The sequence below is a fragment of the Manacus candei genome, unplaced genomic scaffold (genome assembly GCF_025592945.1).
Source record: "Manacus candei isolate 608988 ecotype Guabito, Panama unplaced genomic scaffold, ASM2559294v1 h1tg000014l, whole genome shotgun sequence".
Classification (NCBI taxonomy): domain Eukaryota; kingdom Metazoa; phylum Chordata; class Aves; order Passeriformes; family Pipridae; genus Manacus; species Manacus candei.
In genome coordinates this window covers 4,382,650-4,402,346 of record NW_026138062.1, presented here as the reverse complement: position 1 = coordinate 4,402,346, position 19,697 = coordinate 4,382,650, and the positions used below count along the sequence as shown (strand labels likewise).

The 19,697-nt window shown below is 37.2% G+C and overlaps 1 protein-coding gene across 6 annotated transcripts in view; it reads right to left on the bottom strand.

The window, feature by feature from the left end:
* The window catches only part of ABCC4 (ATP binding cassette subfamily C member 4), a 147,020-nt gene that overhangs the window by 56,851 nt on the left and 70,472 nt on the right, over positions 1–19,697 (bottom strand). For all 6 annotated transcript variants that reach the window (XR_007903380.1, XR_007903379.1, XM_051780581.1 and 3 more), the window contains one exon: positions 8,493–8,572. Coding sequence is in view for 4 of the 6 variants with exons in the window: in XM_051780581.1 (XP_051636541.1) it covers positions 8,493–8,572 (80 nt within the window). In the remaining 2 variants the exon portion in view is untranslated. The remainder of the gene's footprint in view (positions 1–8,492; positions 8,573–19,697) is intronic.

Below are 19,697 nucleotides of genomic sequence, written 5' to 3'. Positions count from 1 at the left end.
CATGTTGTGCAGATGAACACATAACCCTGGCAACACATTTCTGTGAAATGGAGTCTTATTTTGCTAAAGATAATTCCTTGTCCCACATGTTTGTTTGGGCATAAGTATGCATAATGATTAAACACATACACACACGTCAGCTATATGGTTTAGTAATTCAAATTACTCCAAATTTGTCCTTCCTTCTTGAATCAGAAGTGAAATCTCCAGTCCTTTTGCCGAACAGTAAAATCATAATTTGTTTGTAAGCAGACATTGTCGTATCTATAGTATATCAGTAGTTTAAGGCAATCTAGAAGATTTGTACTTATCACCATTTGGAACAGGATTGTTACACTGTGACTGACAGGAGAATTAAAATATTTCTAGCTACTGTGAAGTGTTAGAAATGTTAATGATTTTCAGGTCCTAAAACTAATCATCAGTTTGAGCTACAGATGTGATACCTTGCAATAATGCTTAAAAAGTCAGGGAAATACCTATAAACAATAACAAATCCCACTTTGGCACTACAAACAGCAGTAGTATATACAGAAAGATAGACCAAAAGGAAAAGGAGAAAACTGCAGAACATAAGTTTACTTACATCAGAATATTTCTTTGCCCTCTTTCACAGTAAGAAAAGCAAACAAGAAAATACCTTCCAAAAGATATGAAGAGCCCCAGATAAACGGAATCTCTTTCTGGAACTTTTACCTTAACCAAAAGGGGGGAAATTGCCAAACCACACTGAACAAGGGGCATATCACTGGACTTCCATGAAACTACCCTGTTTTCTAGTAGTTGAAAGTGAATTGAAAGTAATAAAGAAAAGATAAAGAGAACAGAGAAGCCAATTTGGAGAAGAGATGATTTAAACCTAACTGTAATTTTTTATTTACAGGTTCTAGTCCAACATACCAAAATACTGCAAGAACAACTACCACTAAGCCTCAATCTACTCAAAATGTTAGATAAAGTAAGAGAAAGACCGCATCTCACAATGCTCATGTGCTCTAGAAAAAGAAAAGACAGAATTCCACTAAGTGAAAACTAGCTTTATTTTTCGGAGCTCTAAATTCAAAACACCCATATGCCACATTTAAATGAGAAAATGAAAGAACAGCCCAGTACAAAAGTATTATCTACATTTACCATATAAATGGAGAAGTGTAAAAACTAAAAGAAAAAAAAGGAGTTAAGAAAAACAAAGTGGTAAAGGAGGTAAGATGACAAAAAGGCAATGAAATCACATTTTCAGTATTATTTTATCTTCTTTCCTATATCAGATAAGGGGTTATATATTCAAATTTTATTAACACTAAGTAAATACATCCCCCAAAGTATTAAAACAGTTACATTATGTTTCTATACAAATTAGTTTTGTTACTGTAGTGATATCAGTTGCCTTGACACTAATGTGTGGAGAATGGCATGCATACCAGTTCTTATAAAAATTCTACATACAAATGTAAATAGAAAAGAAAAAAAATGGAGTGATGGAAAGGACTGGGCTGGGTATATATAACCACTATAGTAAGAACAACCCTTTAGCCTTCCCTAGAAAATCGAGCTCCATATATAAATGGGAATTCACCCATTAGCGGTGACTCCAGACTTTACACATTTTATCCTACACACATGTCACCAATCTGAGTAAATATGCAGTCTGTATGATGCAAGACACTCACTTTCAAAGCAATGGGATGACAGGTACAAAGTAAAGAACAGCAATAGCTTTGGCACAGATTATCTCCCACTGCTGGTCACCATCAACAAGACTAATTGGCTACTGAGATTTAACAATCAAGGCATTCAAGGACAGGGGAATGAAAGGTCAATAAAAAACTGCATTATTTAGACAAGTGTCTGTGCTAAACTCACAGCTCCTGCATGTTGGTCTTGGAGAAACAAATGCAACCCAAGCTTCCTCTTCCTCCACTACCTCCCACTCTTTTTTTTTCATTTGCTTGTTTGTTTTTAACAACACAGTGGGGTTTATTTCAAAGAAAATAGCAAAACAGAAAGCACATACATATATCGTATGACCATAGCAAAATTTAGGGTTTTATTGTAATGATCATTTTAACCTTTCCTGAAATTAGAGCTCAAAAGTAACTAATGGAAAAAAATATATCCCTATTATTTTTCTTTAGGTTTTAACTTGTCTTTCATTATGCACTAGCCACATGCACTGTAGTATGCAGTACTTGGGAAGGTACAGTTAGAATATCAGTTCAACAGAGGAAAGGTTCTGTAAGGTTTCAGTACTCAAGTGTCAACAGGCAACTGTTGTGATTTTCTTTAATTTATTTATTTTTCATTTAAACCTCAGCACAGCAAAACTACCATGATTCAGCAGAAGATAAGCCAAAAGGTGTCTCCAAGACACAGATCTGCTCTATGTACCAGGTTAAAGAGAATAGGCTGACATTTAACATAGATCCCATCACTGGTTATTTTCTCACAATGTATTTAGGATCATATTTTAAATACACATGCAAACATGCAGAAAGAACCATTCTTTAACAAATAAAAATATCTCTTGAAACTCACGCATGCATACATCCAAAACTTGGCTAAACTGGAAAAAACAACACAACAAACCCCTCAGGAATCCCACCTCTCACAGAAACTACAAAATAACAATGTCATTGTTAAACTAAAAGATCCTGGAATTCCTTCTACACACTTTCCCTGACATCTTCACACAATAAAATGCAGGGGTCAGTGGTACTGAAACAAGGAATGGCAGTTCCACTCTTGTGCACATACGAAAGCAAGTGACCCAAGCTATTATTCCAGTCTGAGGCACTTTTTGTTCCTAATATCCAGATGCAGCAGCTTTTTTTTTTCCTTTCCTTTCTTTTTTTTTTAAAGAAATGACTGTGGACACCTCCTTCACATTTTCCTATTCTTCAGTATTTTCACTTCATAAAGCTGCAGTCAATGTGTTTTGTGTGTAGTGAGAAGGGAATGGCACATTCAGTGGTGGTCTCAGCCACAGCCTACATTGGTGGCTCAAGTAGTCTCAGGATTAGGTCTTTGTGTGTGATGAAAGGATATGAAAAGTCAGTTATTTAAACTCAGTCAAGCTGTTGATTTTGGGGAGGAAAAGGTTTTGCAATTCAGTTTTCCTCAATAAATCACTGCCCTTTTTCAAGGGCAGATGCAGATAGTTCACATGTTCACAGCGTTCTCTAAAAACAGAACAGATCATGATTTTTTTACCCCCCCTCAATCTAACATAGGGCAAGAAATCAAAACGAAAGGGCCATCACATTAATTACTCAAATTCACTAGAAACTAAAGCAGAAAATCAACTCTGTTAACAAGTAATAAGATCACCGAAGAATTAAAAGGGCAAGGAACTACAGAGAAAACCATCTCTTTAAAATTTATCAAAATAATTTACAAAATCAAAAGAAAGTCTGAAATCTATTTCATCATCCTATGTATTCAATCAGTTTATAGATACAATTTTCAAGCCATAGTTTATCAGCTTGGGTACCCATCCTGCATCATCTGAGACCACAGTTTAAAGATGTTAAGACTGTAGATTTATCTCAAGTCAAACTGAGATTCAGATACTAAAAACGAAGCCTCTAATGAGCTCTCAAAAATATAGCATCCAAAATACTAGCCAATTAGGAATACCTGGGCTAATGTGCATAAAACACTATTAAATATATTGGAATTTTAACTCCCATCATTAAATTGTTTTATTCTATTCCTTGGCTGACCTTTTCCCCAATTAGTGCATTGTGTTTTATTTGTGCTACATTGAGCTAAACACTGCTGTGCATTTTACTCATGATATTTTTTGCCCAGGGAAGTTGTGGATGTCCCATCCTTGTAAGTAAGGTTAGGCTGGACAAGGCTTTACGCAATCTGGTCTAGTTGAAGGTGACCCTGCCCATGGCAGGGGGGTTGAAACTAGATGGTCGCTTCCAACCCAAACCATTCTATGATTCTAAACTACAAATCCCACACCTACCAGTGAAGTCCACCTCAACAGAACCTTGTACTCCCACAGAGTTTAAGGCAGGAGGAGGAACAATAGTTGATTGTAACACTGAGAAAATCAGCTGGTATTTTCAGAGGAGCCTAAGAAAATTAAGTACTAAAATCCCTGTCATCCTAAATAGCATCTGACTTCCTTAAGTGTCTTCTGACTTGGTTATAGGATGACCAAGTTGGTACCAACTAAAAAAAGCATTTCTGCAATCATTTGCATTTGGTTAGCTCTTTGAGGTTCCTGTCAGTACTGTCACTGATTCAACTAACAGATAAATAAATAAAGCATATATATCTAAAGGAAGTAGATGTTTAAACCTTCTTTGAAGGTTTTAAAGCACTGTAATAGCCTTCGCACAAGTCATCCTTTACTGAGGAGATTGTAACTTAGGTGGAAAACACCTGCCAGAATCCATAACTTGGGTTAAGAAAAAGAAAGCACGATGCAGAACTGAGGCTAAGGAGGCTAACTAACTAAAAACATTCAAGATTACAAAACTCACCACCACCATCTTCACCAAACAAGTTCATTCAGTTTTTTACTACCTCAATCAACCAACAAACACTAATTACTACTTGATTTTACAAACATATTTAGTGCCATACTTGGTAGAAATGACAAGTGACATAGTGAACACAGCATTGCTTTCTATTTTATTTATTAGGAGAGCAGGTACGGAACCTCATGGTCAGTCAGAATCCATTACAGAAGATAAGGCCCAGGTTTAGACTGCAGACTGTAAAGTTTATTTTCTACTTTAATGAGTTTTGAACTGGTCTGTAAATATAAAATTAAAGATATCTTGATAGTCGAACATTTGGTTTCTTTTTACATCTACCCACAGAGTTCTGTTCAACAGCCGTGTAGTCAAACTTAGCCGTAAATATGTTCTCATATAAGAGACTTATTTTTAATTTATAAACCTTGTGGATACAGCAGTAATTTCCACAAAGAGACAAGTCAACTGCACTAATATGAAATGTCTGACATGCTGTTAAAATTCGCAAGAAGAAAAAAAATTGCTGTCTCCTTCAAGTGAAGACTGCCCCTCCAGCCTCCAGTCTCAAGACAGTTGTGTTATATTTTGGTCCACTTCAAACCAAAGAAAGAAAAGATGGCAGGAAACTTTAAACACGGTGAGAGTTGCTGCTTCGGGAGGTATTGAAAAGCAACAGTTCTGTAAAATCTAACCAGGTTTTCAAAAGAATACACAAGGTCTATGATGTGCTTCTGTGCTTGCCACGTACCTTTTATTTTTGCTTTAACAAATACATGTACAGTGACTATCCACCATCTTGAAGAAAACTGACTCCTTCGACTCAATGGAAGATGTAAAAAATTCAAGTCTTTCAGTTCTAGGAATTAATTTTCATCCAGTATAGCTGTCTAGACTAATGATGCTCATTATGGTTGTAGTGCAGTGTATAAATCTTATTAGGTACTCTAAAAAGAATATTGTCAATTTTTAGCATTGCTTAAAAATCTGTACTCAGTGTAATTATGAAGTTTTTGAAACTAGAAGATTGTACTATTTATTTATCGGTATTTAAATGGTCTTATAACTGTAGTTTTTGGGTGTCCAATCACATTGTGTTTATTTGTGCTGAAATTATACACTCACTTGCCAATACAGTAAAAGGGTGGAATGCTTCACAATGATCCTAGCAATAACTCTGAAAAACAACCACTTCTTCAGTGCAAATCCGCTCAAGAAAAGCCTCTACACAAAAAGTAAGATGAACCAGTTACTGCATTGTTTATTAAGTTTCACTTGATTCCTCCTGACAACCATTTAAACAATGAATGTTGGGAAATGTCTCTCAAAGAATCAACAATAGTGGCTGGGATCAGAGTTTTCATATTCAGCTAATACTGTTTTTAGAAAGGAGAAAATATTTCTTCCTGAAGGGATTATAAGAAGCCTTATAAAAGACACCTGCAAACAAAACAAGTGACAAAAGATCTCTATCATAATTGATAACAGTTATCCTTTGTAAAAATCTGTGCTTCATCAGAAATAAATACACCTTTGCTATTGAATTTCAAAAGGCATTCACTAACCAACAAGCCTGCTGGTCAAGAATAGAAAGTTTTAGAAAACCTGCTAAGAAGGAAGTGCTTTTTTCTTATGTATAGCAATGAATTATTAATCAACAGTAAGACTGCAAGTTTTCTTTTCTGATGCCAAATAGAACAAGCAAGCTCTAAAACATAGTATCTTTTTAATAGTGTACTGGACTTGTAAAATCTACTTTACTTTTTGGAAAAGAAAAACTTTTCACTTAAAAACAAACTTCAGAATTTGAAAAATAATTCAATAGCCAATTTAAAAGAAATGCATATATTAATTAACATGAAGGAACATGTTTACAAAATGCAGTTTACAGTAGGAGCTTGAAAGAAGAAAACAATCACATCTACAGAAACAGCCTTCACTCTTTCATTCCAAACCAGTTACGTTCTGGAAAGCAGACACTGCCTTAAGTATCTACACACTGGTAAAATAACTAGGTTTTCCAATCTGCTAGTAGGAGATTCGGTCCTTTGTATGTGACATGCATACAGGTTAGATACTTTCTGAGCTTTCTTTTGAAGCAAATCAGTTTGTTCTGTCAAAAATAAGACAGTGCAGTTCTCAAGACAGTTTGCTTCAGGGTCTGCTCCCAAAAGGAAGTATGGACAAGATCACACCAATTTTGGCTCCCTCTGCTTTCGCAGACTTCTGTAACATTTTCCCAGGAAATTTTGCATCCTCAGACAACCCCGCATGCCTTTAAACCACATGCCAGGGCATGCAAAACACCCACTCAGCTTCTTGCTATAAAAACACCATGCAAGTGGTCTTGCAACACAATTCTCACATTGTTGTAAGTGCACGGAACTAAGGAAAGCAGTTAATCATTTTATCTCCAGATCACAGGACCCAGGGGACGCTCTGGTCATGAGTAGAAACACAGTACAAACCTACACAGTGCAGTCTGCCGCAAAGGGGACGAACCTGTGCACATACAAACCCCTCTGGTCCAATGGGCAAGGACACTATGCAGAAGAAATGGGTGTGACTTTGTGGATGTAAACCCTATTCTAAGTTGTGGATGTAAACCCTATCCTAAGAGAAGAGGATAAGGATCACAGGATAACTTGAGCTTCCAGTCAAAAAGAAAGGTGCGTATGTATAGTCTCAAGAGAGTTGAAATAAAGTAAGATATTCTGCCTAATAAAACAGACTGAAGAAAATCTGTAATCTGTACAAGCAGTAAAAAATTAGTAGTTTCTATAGAAAGATGTTTATACTGCACTTTCAGGAAGAATTTGGCAAGGCCTTAAATGCCTATGAATTAAAAATTCTAATATTCACTATAAGCAACTCCCTTACTCACAAAAAACCACAATTGCTTTAACTGATAGGTAAAATACAACACGTTCCCTTCTTCCCCGAAGTGACACGTGGTAGTGCAATGCTTTGAAAATTTCAACAACTTTATTAAACTATGAAAAGAGACTTAATCTTAAGAAGTGTTTTTACGGGAATAATATACTGGAATAATTTTTTTCCCCTATTTTCAAGAGGTCAGCAAGGACAACATGATTAAACTGCTCAACCTGAAATGTCTTTTGTTTATTTTTTAAAGAAGTCAAAACAAGATTTAGATCCTGAATAAGCTTTCTCTAAGAGATGAAGCACCGTTAGCAATAGCACCTTAGGAAACATTTTTGACTTGAGAGCATGACAGATGTGATCAACTAAGTGGATCCAGATAACCCACTGTCTTTTTTTTTTATCTAGCCTCCACGATTCTGTGTATTCTGTGGCATATGTTATTTTCAAACAGTACGATCATTTTCTGCAGATTTATCCTTCTGCAATTTTTTACAAGGAGGATTAATAGCAACTGCAACAGAAACATTACCTTGATATCATATATAATCCTTTATAATTTCATCATCATCAAAATCTCAACGCTTTGTCCATCATTCTTTTCTACAGCAAGTTATTTCACTTGTTCCTATTAAGGCTATTATAGTCACCCTATTACTACTAATCTTTTCTTTGTAAATAGCCACACCTATTATAATCCAGAATGGTGTGGTAAGCATTTGATTCTTTGTGGAAGTAGACATGTAATTAGGTTAATCTGTGCTATCTTTTTAAGTGAGTTGATTGTTTCTTTACTATGGACATATTTCTTATAACAGCCATAAGCCTGCCAGAATGCTTGGAGGCAAATCAGGAGCAATTTACCAAGCGTGTAGCTACTATGAACTGAAATCCTGACATAATAGCAACCTGCGTAGAGCCACCCATACCTGCCAGTTATTACTCATGTTAGCTTTTTACTGACATGTTAAATTTCAACCACACCTTTCTTTCACAAACAAGTACTTTCATTCAGCTCAGCTACATCTGTGACAAATAGCTGATATTCAGCAAAGCATACAGGAATCTAAATTCAGAATGCAGTGCAAAAGTCTTTGACATTAGCAACTGAATTACCTGCACGAAGTCCAAAAATGTCAAGGGAAGCAAGTCATCCAGGTGACCAATATCTTTGGAGAAACGATTTAAGATTCTTCCTACAGAAACAGGGTTGGAGCAGAAAAAAAAAGGGAAGTAAATATAATTCTTGAAAAGATCAAAACATCTTAAACATACCGTGTTTTACCATTTCAGAAACAGTTAAAAGAAAACAGCTGGAATCTAAAGATAAAAAGACAATTTTTGAAATCACCATGAAGGGAATCTCCTAAAACCACTACAATATATTTTGAAGAAGAATACCTTTTTACAAATGCCTTTACCCAAATATAAAACCTTTACTTAAATAGCTAGAAAAAAATGGGCTTTGAAGATAACATGTCACCACAATTTAACAGGTGAAACACATACTTTTTTTATGCTCAACATGTGCAGGTAAAGATTACAGTTCAGACAACGATGCAAGTTTCATCAAGTAACACCAGCCAGAATCTGCTCCTATCCTTGACTGAAACTCGCTAATGCATGCATGTCTCAGACAGATCATAGTTGATCTAACTGATCTTTTTCAGCATTTCTTTCTCCCCCCTCAACCATTATACGTGGATTCCAATTGCAGCTTTTTCTAAAGTAAAATTTGAGATAGATTTGCATTCATGTAGTCTTACATTTATACTTATTCAAAACCTTGACAATACTGATCTTTATTAAAGCTAATAAAACGATTTTTAATCTGCTGTCAGTGAAGCATTTACATTTCTCTATTTTCCCAAGTTCTACTTGAGTGAAAAAAATCAGTTATATCACGACTTCTTTAATAATTAAAGTCACAATGCTGCCAGCCATAAGTGGATTAGTATCTTTCTCTATTAATCAATATCTCTACTCACCAAGAAAGAAACTAAGGCAAGGATGGGAATCTGGCCTTTTCTAAGGTGTGTAATGCCCATACATGTATTCACATTGCTTTTTTTATCTGCATATATCTTGATTCAATTATTACTTCTAACTGGTACAAACACATTCACTGCTCTGGCAACAAAAGACTTTTTTTTTTCTCCTTTTCAAAGGAGCTCATTAAACTGAAAGCAGCTAAGTTTAAAGTTTCCATGGAGTGCAGGGGAGACATAATTTAGAGATAAGAGATACTGAAATCAATTCTGTAGCAACCATTATGCTAGTTTTCTGCTCACAGCTCTCTTGGAATTACAAATTTTGATGCGTAGTATTAATTTCTTTTTTAAGAGAATTTCTGTTCTACACCAAACAATACACAAAAAATCCTCTCCTCGGGTCTGGGACATGACTCCAAAGAGAGATACTGGTGGTAAACAGCTTGTTCTGCAGTACTTTACCACTACGAAAGGCAATTACTTAAGGCAGACAGCAGCAGAATTCATCCTATTTTAGGCTTTGTACATAGAGAGGAAGGGTATACAGCAGCACAAGACTCAGACAAATCTCTTTCATCTGTTTCTATAGGGAATGGCATGTGGGCATGTTCCCTTTCACTTATTTCATATTGGGGTAGATATATCAGAAGGAAGTCCATGGCAATTTTTTTTTTTTAGTTTCTTTTTCTCATGATTCCCCTACATGGAGACTGGCCATAGAAGACTGATCTAGCACATGCTGCATACATGCTGTAACTAAGACTTCTTAATATCCCTAAATATCACATTCCAGGTTATTTTCAAATGAACCAATACTTCACTGACAAAAAGAAAGTCATTCAAAGAGGTTAAATGCTTCCTTCTGACAGGGTTTTCCTTAGCAGGATGTCCAGGAGGGGCAGATAAGGGAAACTAGACGGTATAACGGATTGGGCTCAGGGTATTAGAAATCTATTCACAGCTTTGTCACTTGTCTTCTGAGTGACTTCACTTTATTTTACAGAGCAAGGAGCACAGCGAGGAGAGGTGACAGTGCTAAGCCCCTCCATGAAAAGCTGTGAGTCCACCAATGACAAGTCGTATGCAAGGGTAAAGGATTATTCCCATAGCAAGCAAACCCCACCTCAATTCAGCATGGGAATCACCCTTTGCCTCTTAACCCCAAGTAAGTTTTATTTGTAGTGGTTTCAGACTTCTATAAGAAGCTATTGCAGAAAGGCCATCCCATGTGACACTCTCAGGAGGCAGCAAGGCCACTCAGGCTGGCTACTTTCCATGGCCATAGCATAGGTCGGGCCAATGCTGGCACCTCGAGGAATCAAGCAATGCCTTCATCATCTCCCTCCTCCTCCAAGTGGAAGAGCGCATCCAAACTTGTTCCCGTAAAAGCACCGTGCTTACTTTCATTTTGTACAATATGGACAAGGTCTTACAGGCTTGGTGTTGAAAGAGATTTAACTTGTTGGTCATTTCAGTTTCAGCAGTATCTTTGAGTTCAGCCGTCATTTCCCTCCCCTGAGAATTCCAGTGAAGATTCACCTGTTTAGGTTGCTCATATAGAAATTTGCAGATTTTGAGTATGGGGTTTGGTTCTGGATTTTTTCAGCAATTGACACAATAGAATGTAAGAAGAGACCTAGACCAATCATCTAGTCCAACTGCCTGACCACATCAGGGTTGACCAAAAATGACAGCATGTTATTAAGGGCATGTCCAATCCTCCGTTGCAATAGGGAGAGCTCTAGGTTGCAAGCAGGATACATATATGTCCTGATGCTATCTAACCCCAAAAGCTGGCATAGATTATAAATAAGAGCTGCAGAATACTTGCCCTCAGACTGCACACTATGGGTGACTGTGGCAATGTTCTCCTCCACAGCAGTATCTCTTACAGTGAAGTTCTTTAGGAACGTGGCCATGAAAGAAAACTCAGCCCACCTGAGTGGTCCTTGGTAATCCCTGGGTTTACTACTTCTTCCGTGTATCCACTAACCACCAACTGCTCCAGTTCCCATTGGTAATCACACTACCAATTAATTGCCAAAATTATATTTTTTTGCAATCGCCCTATGGAATTGTTAAGTATAACAGTGTTTCTAGCACCTCTGTTTTGACAGAGCTGTGAGCTGTCATTAGGAAAGTGGAAATTAGTCTGATGTTATCAATAAAACATGAAAACGTCTTTGAATCTGCCTAATCCTCTTCAAAACGTGAATACAGTAATTCTACAAAATGACATTGACTAAAATTTGAGTGAACAATAGAAATGGTATATGAAAAAGGCAAACCTTGAAAACTGTCCACCTGATACAATTAAAGCAATTTAAATGGTGGCAACAATAATCATCCCCTTCCCAAAAAAACATACAAGTGAATCTCTGGCAGTAGAACATAATTTTTTTTAAATTTTCTACTTACTGAAAAACTAATCTATTTAGTGTTTGCACACAGAAATTCTGGAACATGACACCTGAAGTCATTAAGGCTAGGAAAATACTTTGCTTCTTGATAACAGGTCCACATCTGCCTCCTGTAATGTTTATCCAGTGATCATCAATGCTTTTCTACAGCTAAAATCAAGCAACAAAGCCACAACCCTTAGCTTATTTTTGTCATTGCTGTTTTTCAATTCTATTACCTCAGTGACTGTACAAGAGAAAAACAGAAGTCAGGAGTTATATTTCAGATCCTGTTCACATGGATATAACTGAAAGGGCATTTTACTTAGCATGTCATACACAGAAGGAAGCCACGGTAACCCACTAAAGCAAGCAAGTTCCTTCACCATAAAGCAGAGACAGAAATGCACCTCCAAGAAAACGTGCTATGCTTTGGAAATATCCACAAAATGCCCCATAGCCATTACGGTATTGCATCCAGAGCAGTTGTTACATTTATAAGGATGTCTACAGGTACATGAGGTCTATTTTGCAAGGTATGGAGAAACAACTGTTTCCACTTACTGGAAGCACAGTAAATTAGTGGCTTGCTCATGCATTATTAAGCATGCAAGAGAAAACATTCCAGACACAAAAGTCAGGACTCAAAATGCTTAGAGTTATGACTACAGTTTCTACCAGCATTTGCAAACCTAACTTTTGAGGATGGTTCTTCATACTACCGAAACTGTTGCATGTGCTATCCCAGAAGGGCAGAAGCTGCACAATTTACCTGCCCCCTCACCCCAAAAATTATTTTTCTCTCCAAAACATTAAATACCCTTCTCTCCTAAACTTACAGACTATCAGCATCATCTTTCCCAATACTTCACATTTCCAAAAACCTCAAATTCCTCAAGTAAGCATCTCTGAAACAGATATCTGCCAGGAAACAGTAATTCTTAAATCTAGTCCAGTCTTTCAAATTCACAAAAAATTTTAAGCTCACTTAAGACCTACATCCTTTACTTATCCCAGCTACAAAAACTAAAAAGAAAATACTAAATCTATTTCATAAAACCACTAACAAAAAAAAGTCTTCTACAAAATCAAGAACAAAGTATGTGAATGTTACAACAGCATCCAAATTGGTGAACAGTATCTGCTGTTTTAATCACAGACTTCCACTTGGTGTGCAGTGTCAGTAGCAAGCTGAAAAAGGGGACGTGCTCTCTTCAGCAGTCCTCTATTTGTTTTTACATCAAATAACTTAATCAGAACACACACTGTAGTTAGATTTCTTCCGAAGTAATTAAATAACTATTTAATGCCAATTAATCACAGCTAAATAAGGGTCTGTCACCGAAGTGCTATGTACACATTTCAGACTATTTAATGGTCAAATACTTGGCAGTATCAAAGTTAAACAATGATTCATTAAACCTCCTCCCCTACACAATAGTTAGGCTAAACTTGAAGTGAAAGAATCAAACCTCTTTTGTTCACCATGAAAAAGACATCAAACCTCAGTATGTGATATTCTTTTCTTTCTCACTCTGTAAACTGCTTTAATTGCACAAATCGGAATGTGTTCAGGTGCTACATACCCACTTTGCTTCTGCAGGTGCCTACTGATACTTTGGAATAGATGTTCAAACCTATCATCCAAATAATGAAAACACTTGACAGTGTGCCACACCTACTTAAAATGTTTATACATACTTTATCATGAAAGAAATATAATCCAAACTGAATCAACACTAAAGATGTAAACACCAGAAAAGGATTTCTTTTTTTTTAAACAAGAAAGTAGGATCCTCCATTGGAACAGTCAAATGCCACCCATATCATTCAGTGTTGTGCAACCTAAATTCCAAGGACCCTAAGAGCAGCAGTACATTATTTCTAAATGTTTTTGGCATTTCTAGTATACTTTGTTGGTCAGGGCATTCATTGAAATACTTCTGTGTAACACAATAGAGTAGGCAGATTGACCTTCTATACCTTGCAAAGTGTTTACAAAACCTTTATACCCACTTGCTTCATCACACATCGCAGAAATACTTTGTCGCTACTTCTCTAGTTCACTGATTTGCCTCTGGAAAAGAAAAAGGGTTTAAGAGAAGGACCTTCTACAGACAGAAAGATTCTGCCACTTGTGTCTGCATGTGGGTGCACGGGTGCACACTCCTGGGGTTTTTTTCCCCTCAGAGACCAGGTTAGTTCTCAATGTTGGGAATTTTAATTGCATCACACTTTTTAGTTCAATATGCAAATGGCATTAATAAATACTGCTTTGCATAGTAACCTAAACTCCTCCACAGCAACTGGCCTAAATAACAATTTCCACGTACTGCATTTACCAGTGGGAAAAAAAAAATCAAAATCTCTTTATCTGCTCTGCAACAGTGAAGTTGGAACACTTCCCCACTGCCCCACCTCCATAAAGAAAAGGTAACAAATTAAACATTATTATCTCCCTCTCCTCACTGCAAACTGGCAGAAACCTGTCTGAAGGCAACCTTTAGTGCTAGGAATGGATTCAAGAAGGTAGTCATGTACGATACCCTGAGATTACCTCAGTTGCTTAGAGCATCACGCTAAGAACGCCAAGATCATGGGTTCAATCCCTGCATGGGCCATTCACTTAAGAGTTAGCCTCAATGATCCTCGTGGTCCCTTCCAACTTAGAATATTCTGTGATTCTCCGCGTAACTAAACATAAGCAATCTCGACTGGGATTACACAGATGCTTGAAGGCAGTCATGCCACAGAGATGCCTGTCCAGGCTAGGACAGCTTTAATGTAGATGAATCCATGTTAGACAGCCCAAAGCGCAGACTTCACAGCCACCGACTTCACTCAGTGAGGAGAAGTCCCTCATGCATCCCACCTTCTGGACACCACGCATGGTGGCACCGCCTGAGCGAGGGGGTACAGCACTGCTGTGAGGGTGGCTGGTCACCACAGCGGGGTGCCATCACTGCGCTCGGACCCTGCAAGACTACGGAGCAGCTTGTCCTACCTTACCCTGAAGAGAGAAACCAGGCACTCCACAGGCCGAACGGCAGCTTGCAAAACCAAAATCATTTTAAATGAACGCATGGTAGTAAAATAATGCCCTCCACTTATGTGTGGTAATAAAAGCCTACTCAAAAGGTAGGAAAAGAAACAGCTGCACAGAACTGGGCACCTTTAAACATCAATTTAACTATATTGAACATGCTTCCCATTCTTTCAGTGGTACAAACTGGCAGCTCCCCACATATCTTGCTGGTAAGCTACAGCATTCAGCGACTGATAAGCCTTTACCCATGCTCAGTTCACACACATATGCCAAAAAAAAGAAAAAAAAAACGTACTGCAACTACAAGCAGCTTGCTGTTTCATCAAAGCAATGACAAAGTGGATTGTCCATATCAAATGTTGGCAGCAAGCAGACATTACATCAACCTTGTAAAATACAACTATGAAATCAACAAAATAATTAAAGATGGATTACCAACTTTGAAAGGAATTGTAAGTTTGTGAAATATTTCTTTAGAAAGAAATCTGGAAATGCATCTCCTGCATAGTTGTCAATTACTGATTTACTCTGGTTTTTCTTCCACATTTCTACAAAGAAACGTCAAAAGGTCTGTTATCTTTTTTTAATATATGTTTAGCACCACATGTCCACACAAATTGCCATATACAGCATTGCTGTCTTCCCCACAGGCATCCTATAAATATAAATAAGAAATTCTACCCCATTTTTTTTCTTTAGCAGCCTGAAACTGATAGGAATATTATCACTTTTTTAGACATTTGCAAAGAGGCACAGTGGTGCTGGGCCAAAATATGCTGAAATCATAATATCCATTTATCTAAACTGCCAGTATGTAATGAATTCAGGTGGGATGCTTTCTATCCAAAATAATTTACTACTTGAAAAGGACTTTTTACACAAATGCTGTCAAACAAGAAAACAGTTAGGAAATGAGAAGAAAATGTGAACACTGTGTTTAATCTTATTTTTAAGTGCAGGATTTAAAGAAATGAGGATAACTATGATAAAGATAAGAATGGAAAACAGGCTTCTTCAGAAATGAATTTCTATTTTTACTGCTGATGGAGACATCTACATTACCTAGTATGTATACATTGATCCTAACTGTACAGTTGTTTCTTGAGCCTTCTGGGCTGGGGACAGAGTGGTTGGAAAGCAGCCAGGCAGAGAGGGACCTGGGGGTACTAATTGACAGGAGGCTCAACATGAGCCAACAGTGTGCCCAGGTGGCCAAGAAGGCCAATGGGATCTTGTCCTGTATCAAAAATAGCGTGGCCAGCAGGACCAGGGAAGTGATCCTTCTCCTGTACTCTGCGGTGGTGAGGCCACACCTTGAGTATTGTGTTCAGTTCTGGGCCCCTCGGTTCAGAAAGGATATTGAGGTGCTGGAGCGGGTCCAGAGAAGAGCAACAAGGTTGGTGAAGGGACTGGAGCACAAGTCCTATGGGGAGAGGCTGAGGGAGCTGGGGTTGTTTAGCCTGGAGAAGAGGAGGCTCAGAGGTGACCTCATCACCGTCTATAACTACCTGAAGGGAAGTTCTAGCCAAGTGGGGGTTGGTCTCTTCTCTCAGGCACTCAGTAATAGGACAAGGGGGCACAGGCTTAAGCTCCGCCAGGGGAAATTTAAGTTGGATATCAGGAGAAAATTCTTTACAGAGAGAGTAATCAGGCATTGGAATGGGCTGCCCAGAGAGGTGGTGGATTCACCATCCCTGGAGATTTTTAAACGCAGATTGGACGTGGCACTGAGTGCCATGATCTAGTAAATGGACTGGATTTGGACCAAGGGTTGGACTCAATGATCTCGGAGGTCTTTTCCAACCCAATCGATTCTATGATTCTATTCTAGTCCATACATATACTATTTTAACGGTCTACTGATTAGAATTACCCTGCTGAGGAAAATCAAAATAGGTCAATGCTCCATACAATTTGACTTATCCCTTTGCTAATTTATGTGGTACAGTTGGTTTGTTTATTTTCCTGAGTGTGCTCAGAAGAGCACGTGTATTAACATCAGTAATCACCAGCCAAAGTCTCCTCACTTAAGATACAATGCAGAAATTATGTATAAAGTCTCCATTAAAAACAGAAGCACACAAAGGAAAAACCTCTTGATTATGCAGGGGGATAGGGAGAGTATAACCTTCCTTCTTTCTGAAGTTGCTTTCATGACAAATCTCAAAATACCTTCTGCATTGTAACTGCCTTTCATACTGTATTTCATTACCAATTAACCAAGTTTGTTACAATTCCAGCTGTAACAGAATTTGCCAAACAGAATTTAACTTTGGTGCTGTTATTATTACTCATTACTTGCTAACAAAATGATCTCTTTTAAGAAAAGCATGCTAAAGTTGAGATAATATATTCATTGCCAACTTCCAAATTATTGATCCCTGCAATGATACCCCTATCCCAATAATTAATATTCACTGATTTTTTTCTGTTGCAACTTAATGTGAAAGGAAGTTCCGAAATCATTCAAAAGTACAATCTTCTGGCAATATATCAAAGTTTTATCCTATAACTTGAGTACAAAGCTACATATCTGCTTCATAATATTAAACTTTTTATATATAATTCTGTGATGATGATAGCCTTAGAAAGGTTCTAACAACTCTAAAAGTTAAGCTCTGGATATCCTCTCCTGTTTCTTTTTAAACTCATTCACTGAAGCTATTTTAAGTTATCCTGAGGTTAAGGAATAAATTTTATATTTAAATATAATGAAACAGAAAAACCCAAACAATCTAAAACAAAGCCACCAAATCTAATGTACTGCCAAAATACAGCAGAACTTAATTTCTGCTGTATACTACAATATAAGCAACATGACATTTTTAAGGGACACAGTCCAACTGAACAAAAAAAAAAAAGTATTTCTACAGAGGAGTGGGGTAGAGGAAGAGTTACAACTGGTCTCCTTCCCCTTCCTAAAGGGAAAAAAAAATTAAAAATCATAGCCACTTGCAAGTTCTTATCAACTGACCTTTAAAAAGATGTCAAGTCATATACTATTGACAGAATTTTCTGTTAATTTACACCACCTTTTTTTTTCTATTCCTACTTCAGCTTCTCAACACAATACAAAGCATCATTATAATAGAAACCTGAAACATTATGCAAACAATGTAGCCCTGTATTGACTTTTTACTAGCAAGATTATGAATTTAATTCTTCGCTAAAATATTTAGCCACAAATGCAGCCACTTATGAAAGAGCATTTGTGCAGTCTAGTTTTCCTTTCTGCTACAAATCCAATATGTGTTGAAAATATGTCCCAGGTGCTGTTTTGCTGGAGGAGGGCCTTACAAGGAATTAAACTGAATACTACAAACCAGGATGAACTGAAATATTTGAAGAGTATTTTGTTACTGGAATTTTTTACACGAGAGGAGAAAAAACAGTTTTTAGAGCTATTTTCATATTTGGGGGCTATATATAAATATACATCAATGCAGGAATTAAAATAAACATTGAAAAATATGTCACCTTTCTGGTAAATTTTTTCCAACAACAAAAAGGAGTTTTCCTTTGCTATTTATACCACCGAGACTATATTCATAATAGGCTTCAAATACTGCATTTCAGAAAATATCGGGGGGATCTCACATAGCTCCTGCAAATCTGCTCATATCAGTCATTTTTCTTACCATCTCCTAAAGATAATTCTAATAATAAGAATCTTAATTTGCTTCTTTTCAATGTTTTTCTCTCCCCCACTTTTTAACTGGTGCTGCAGTTAGAAGGGCTCAATCATCACTCCAGTCTAAAATGACAATGACCAAATAGAACATAACTGAATATTAAGCATTTGACTCCTGAAATCTGAGTTGAAACTGCTATCAGGCAATATGGTTATCATTCCAAAAACAAATATTATCCCGTATTTTAACAATCATACATACATATACAGATCCCCTTCTGCATACAGAAGATAATGATTCTGATGTAGCCCACCCATCTTCTTCCTTTTTTGGAACCATGAAAGGGAATTCTTTAGGGATTGTTGCTGTGAAAGCCAAGCCAGGACTTCTGGCCTCTACCTAGCCCATCCATTCTGAGGATAAAGCCTCTGGACACACCTTTGTCTTCTGCTTGGCATGTTCATTTGGTTTGATCATTCTTTTTTTTTTAGCTTTGCTTTCTTTTTCTTTCTCTCCTCTTCTGGAAAATGTGAATTGTTTGAAAAGGAGAGTTTCTCTTTAAACTTCATTCATTATTTACCCATGTAATGATTCCTGAAATACCCTTTTCCTTTTTAACCACTCCTACTATAAAAAAGCTACTGCAACATGCCTTTGGCTATCCAGAATTCACACTGCATGACACCGGATAATTTTAAATAGATTTTTTCCTGTGTCACATGAAATATCATTACTACAGAACTCAAAAGAAATTCTGGTATTGCTATCAGAAAACTAGAACTGTGTCCCATTTAGTCTGCTGTGCATATAATCAAACCATTTGCTTGGAAAATTTGTTGTGTGTGGAAGACACCCCACACCCCCATCCCCCATGAAAATAAAAATTTTGTTTCAATGTAGGACATTTTAAACCACATGTTAGAGGAAAGTCACATAAAATTTGGAACCAACTACATTCACAACTTAGGTACCATTCACAAAACCATAAAAGAAAAGGATATTGGGAAACCTGGCATCTTGTTTATAAAGGTACAGCGAAGCCCAGGGGTCTGGGCACTTATATGAGAGCCAAAGGCTGGGCAGAGATGCAAGAGAATGTGTTATTTTTACCAGCCATGGAGAATGCACTGAAGGCGGGTTGCTCACCTATCCAGTGAGCGTGTCAGTTGTCCTACTAGAGGCACTTCTGCTGTAGGTCTCCTTCAGTGCCTGCTCTTGAAGCTGCTCACTCTTTGGATGTATCAGTAAATGTG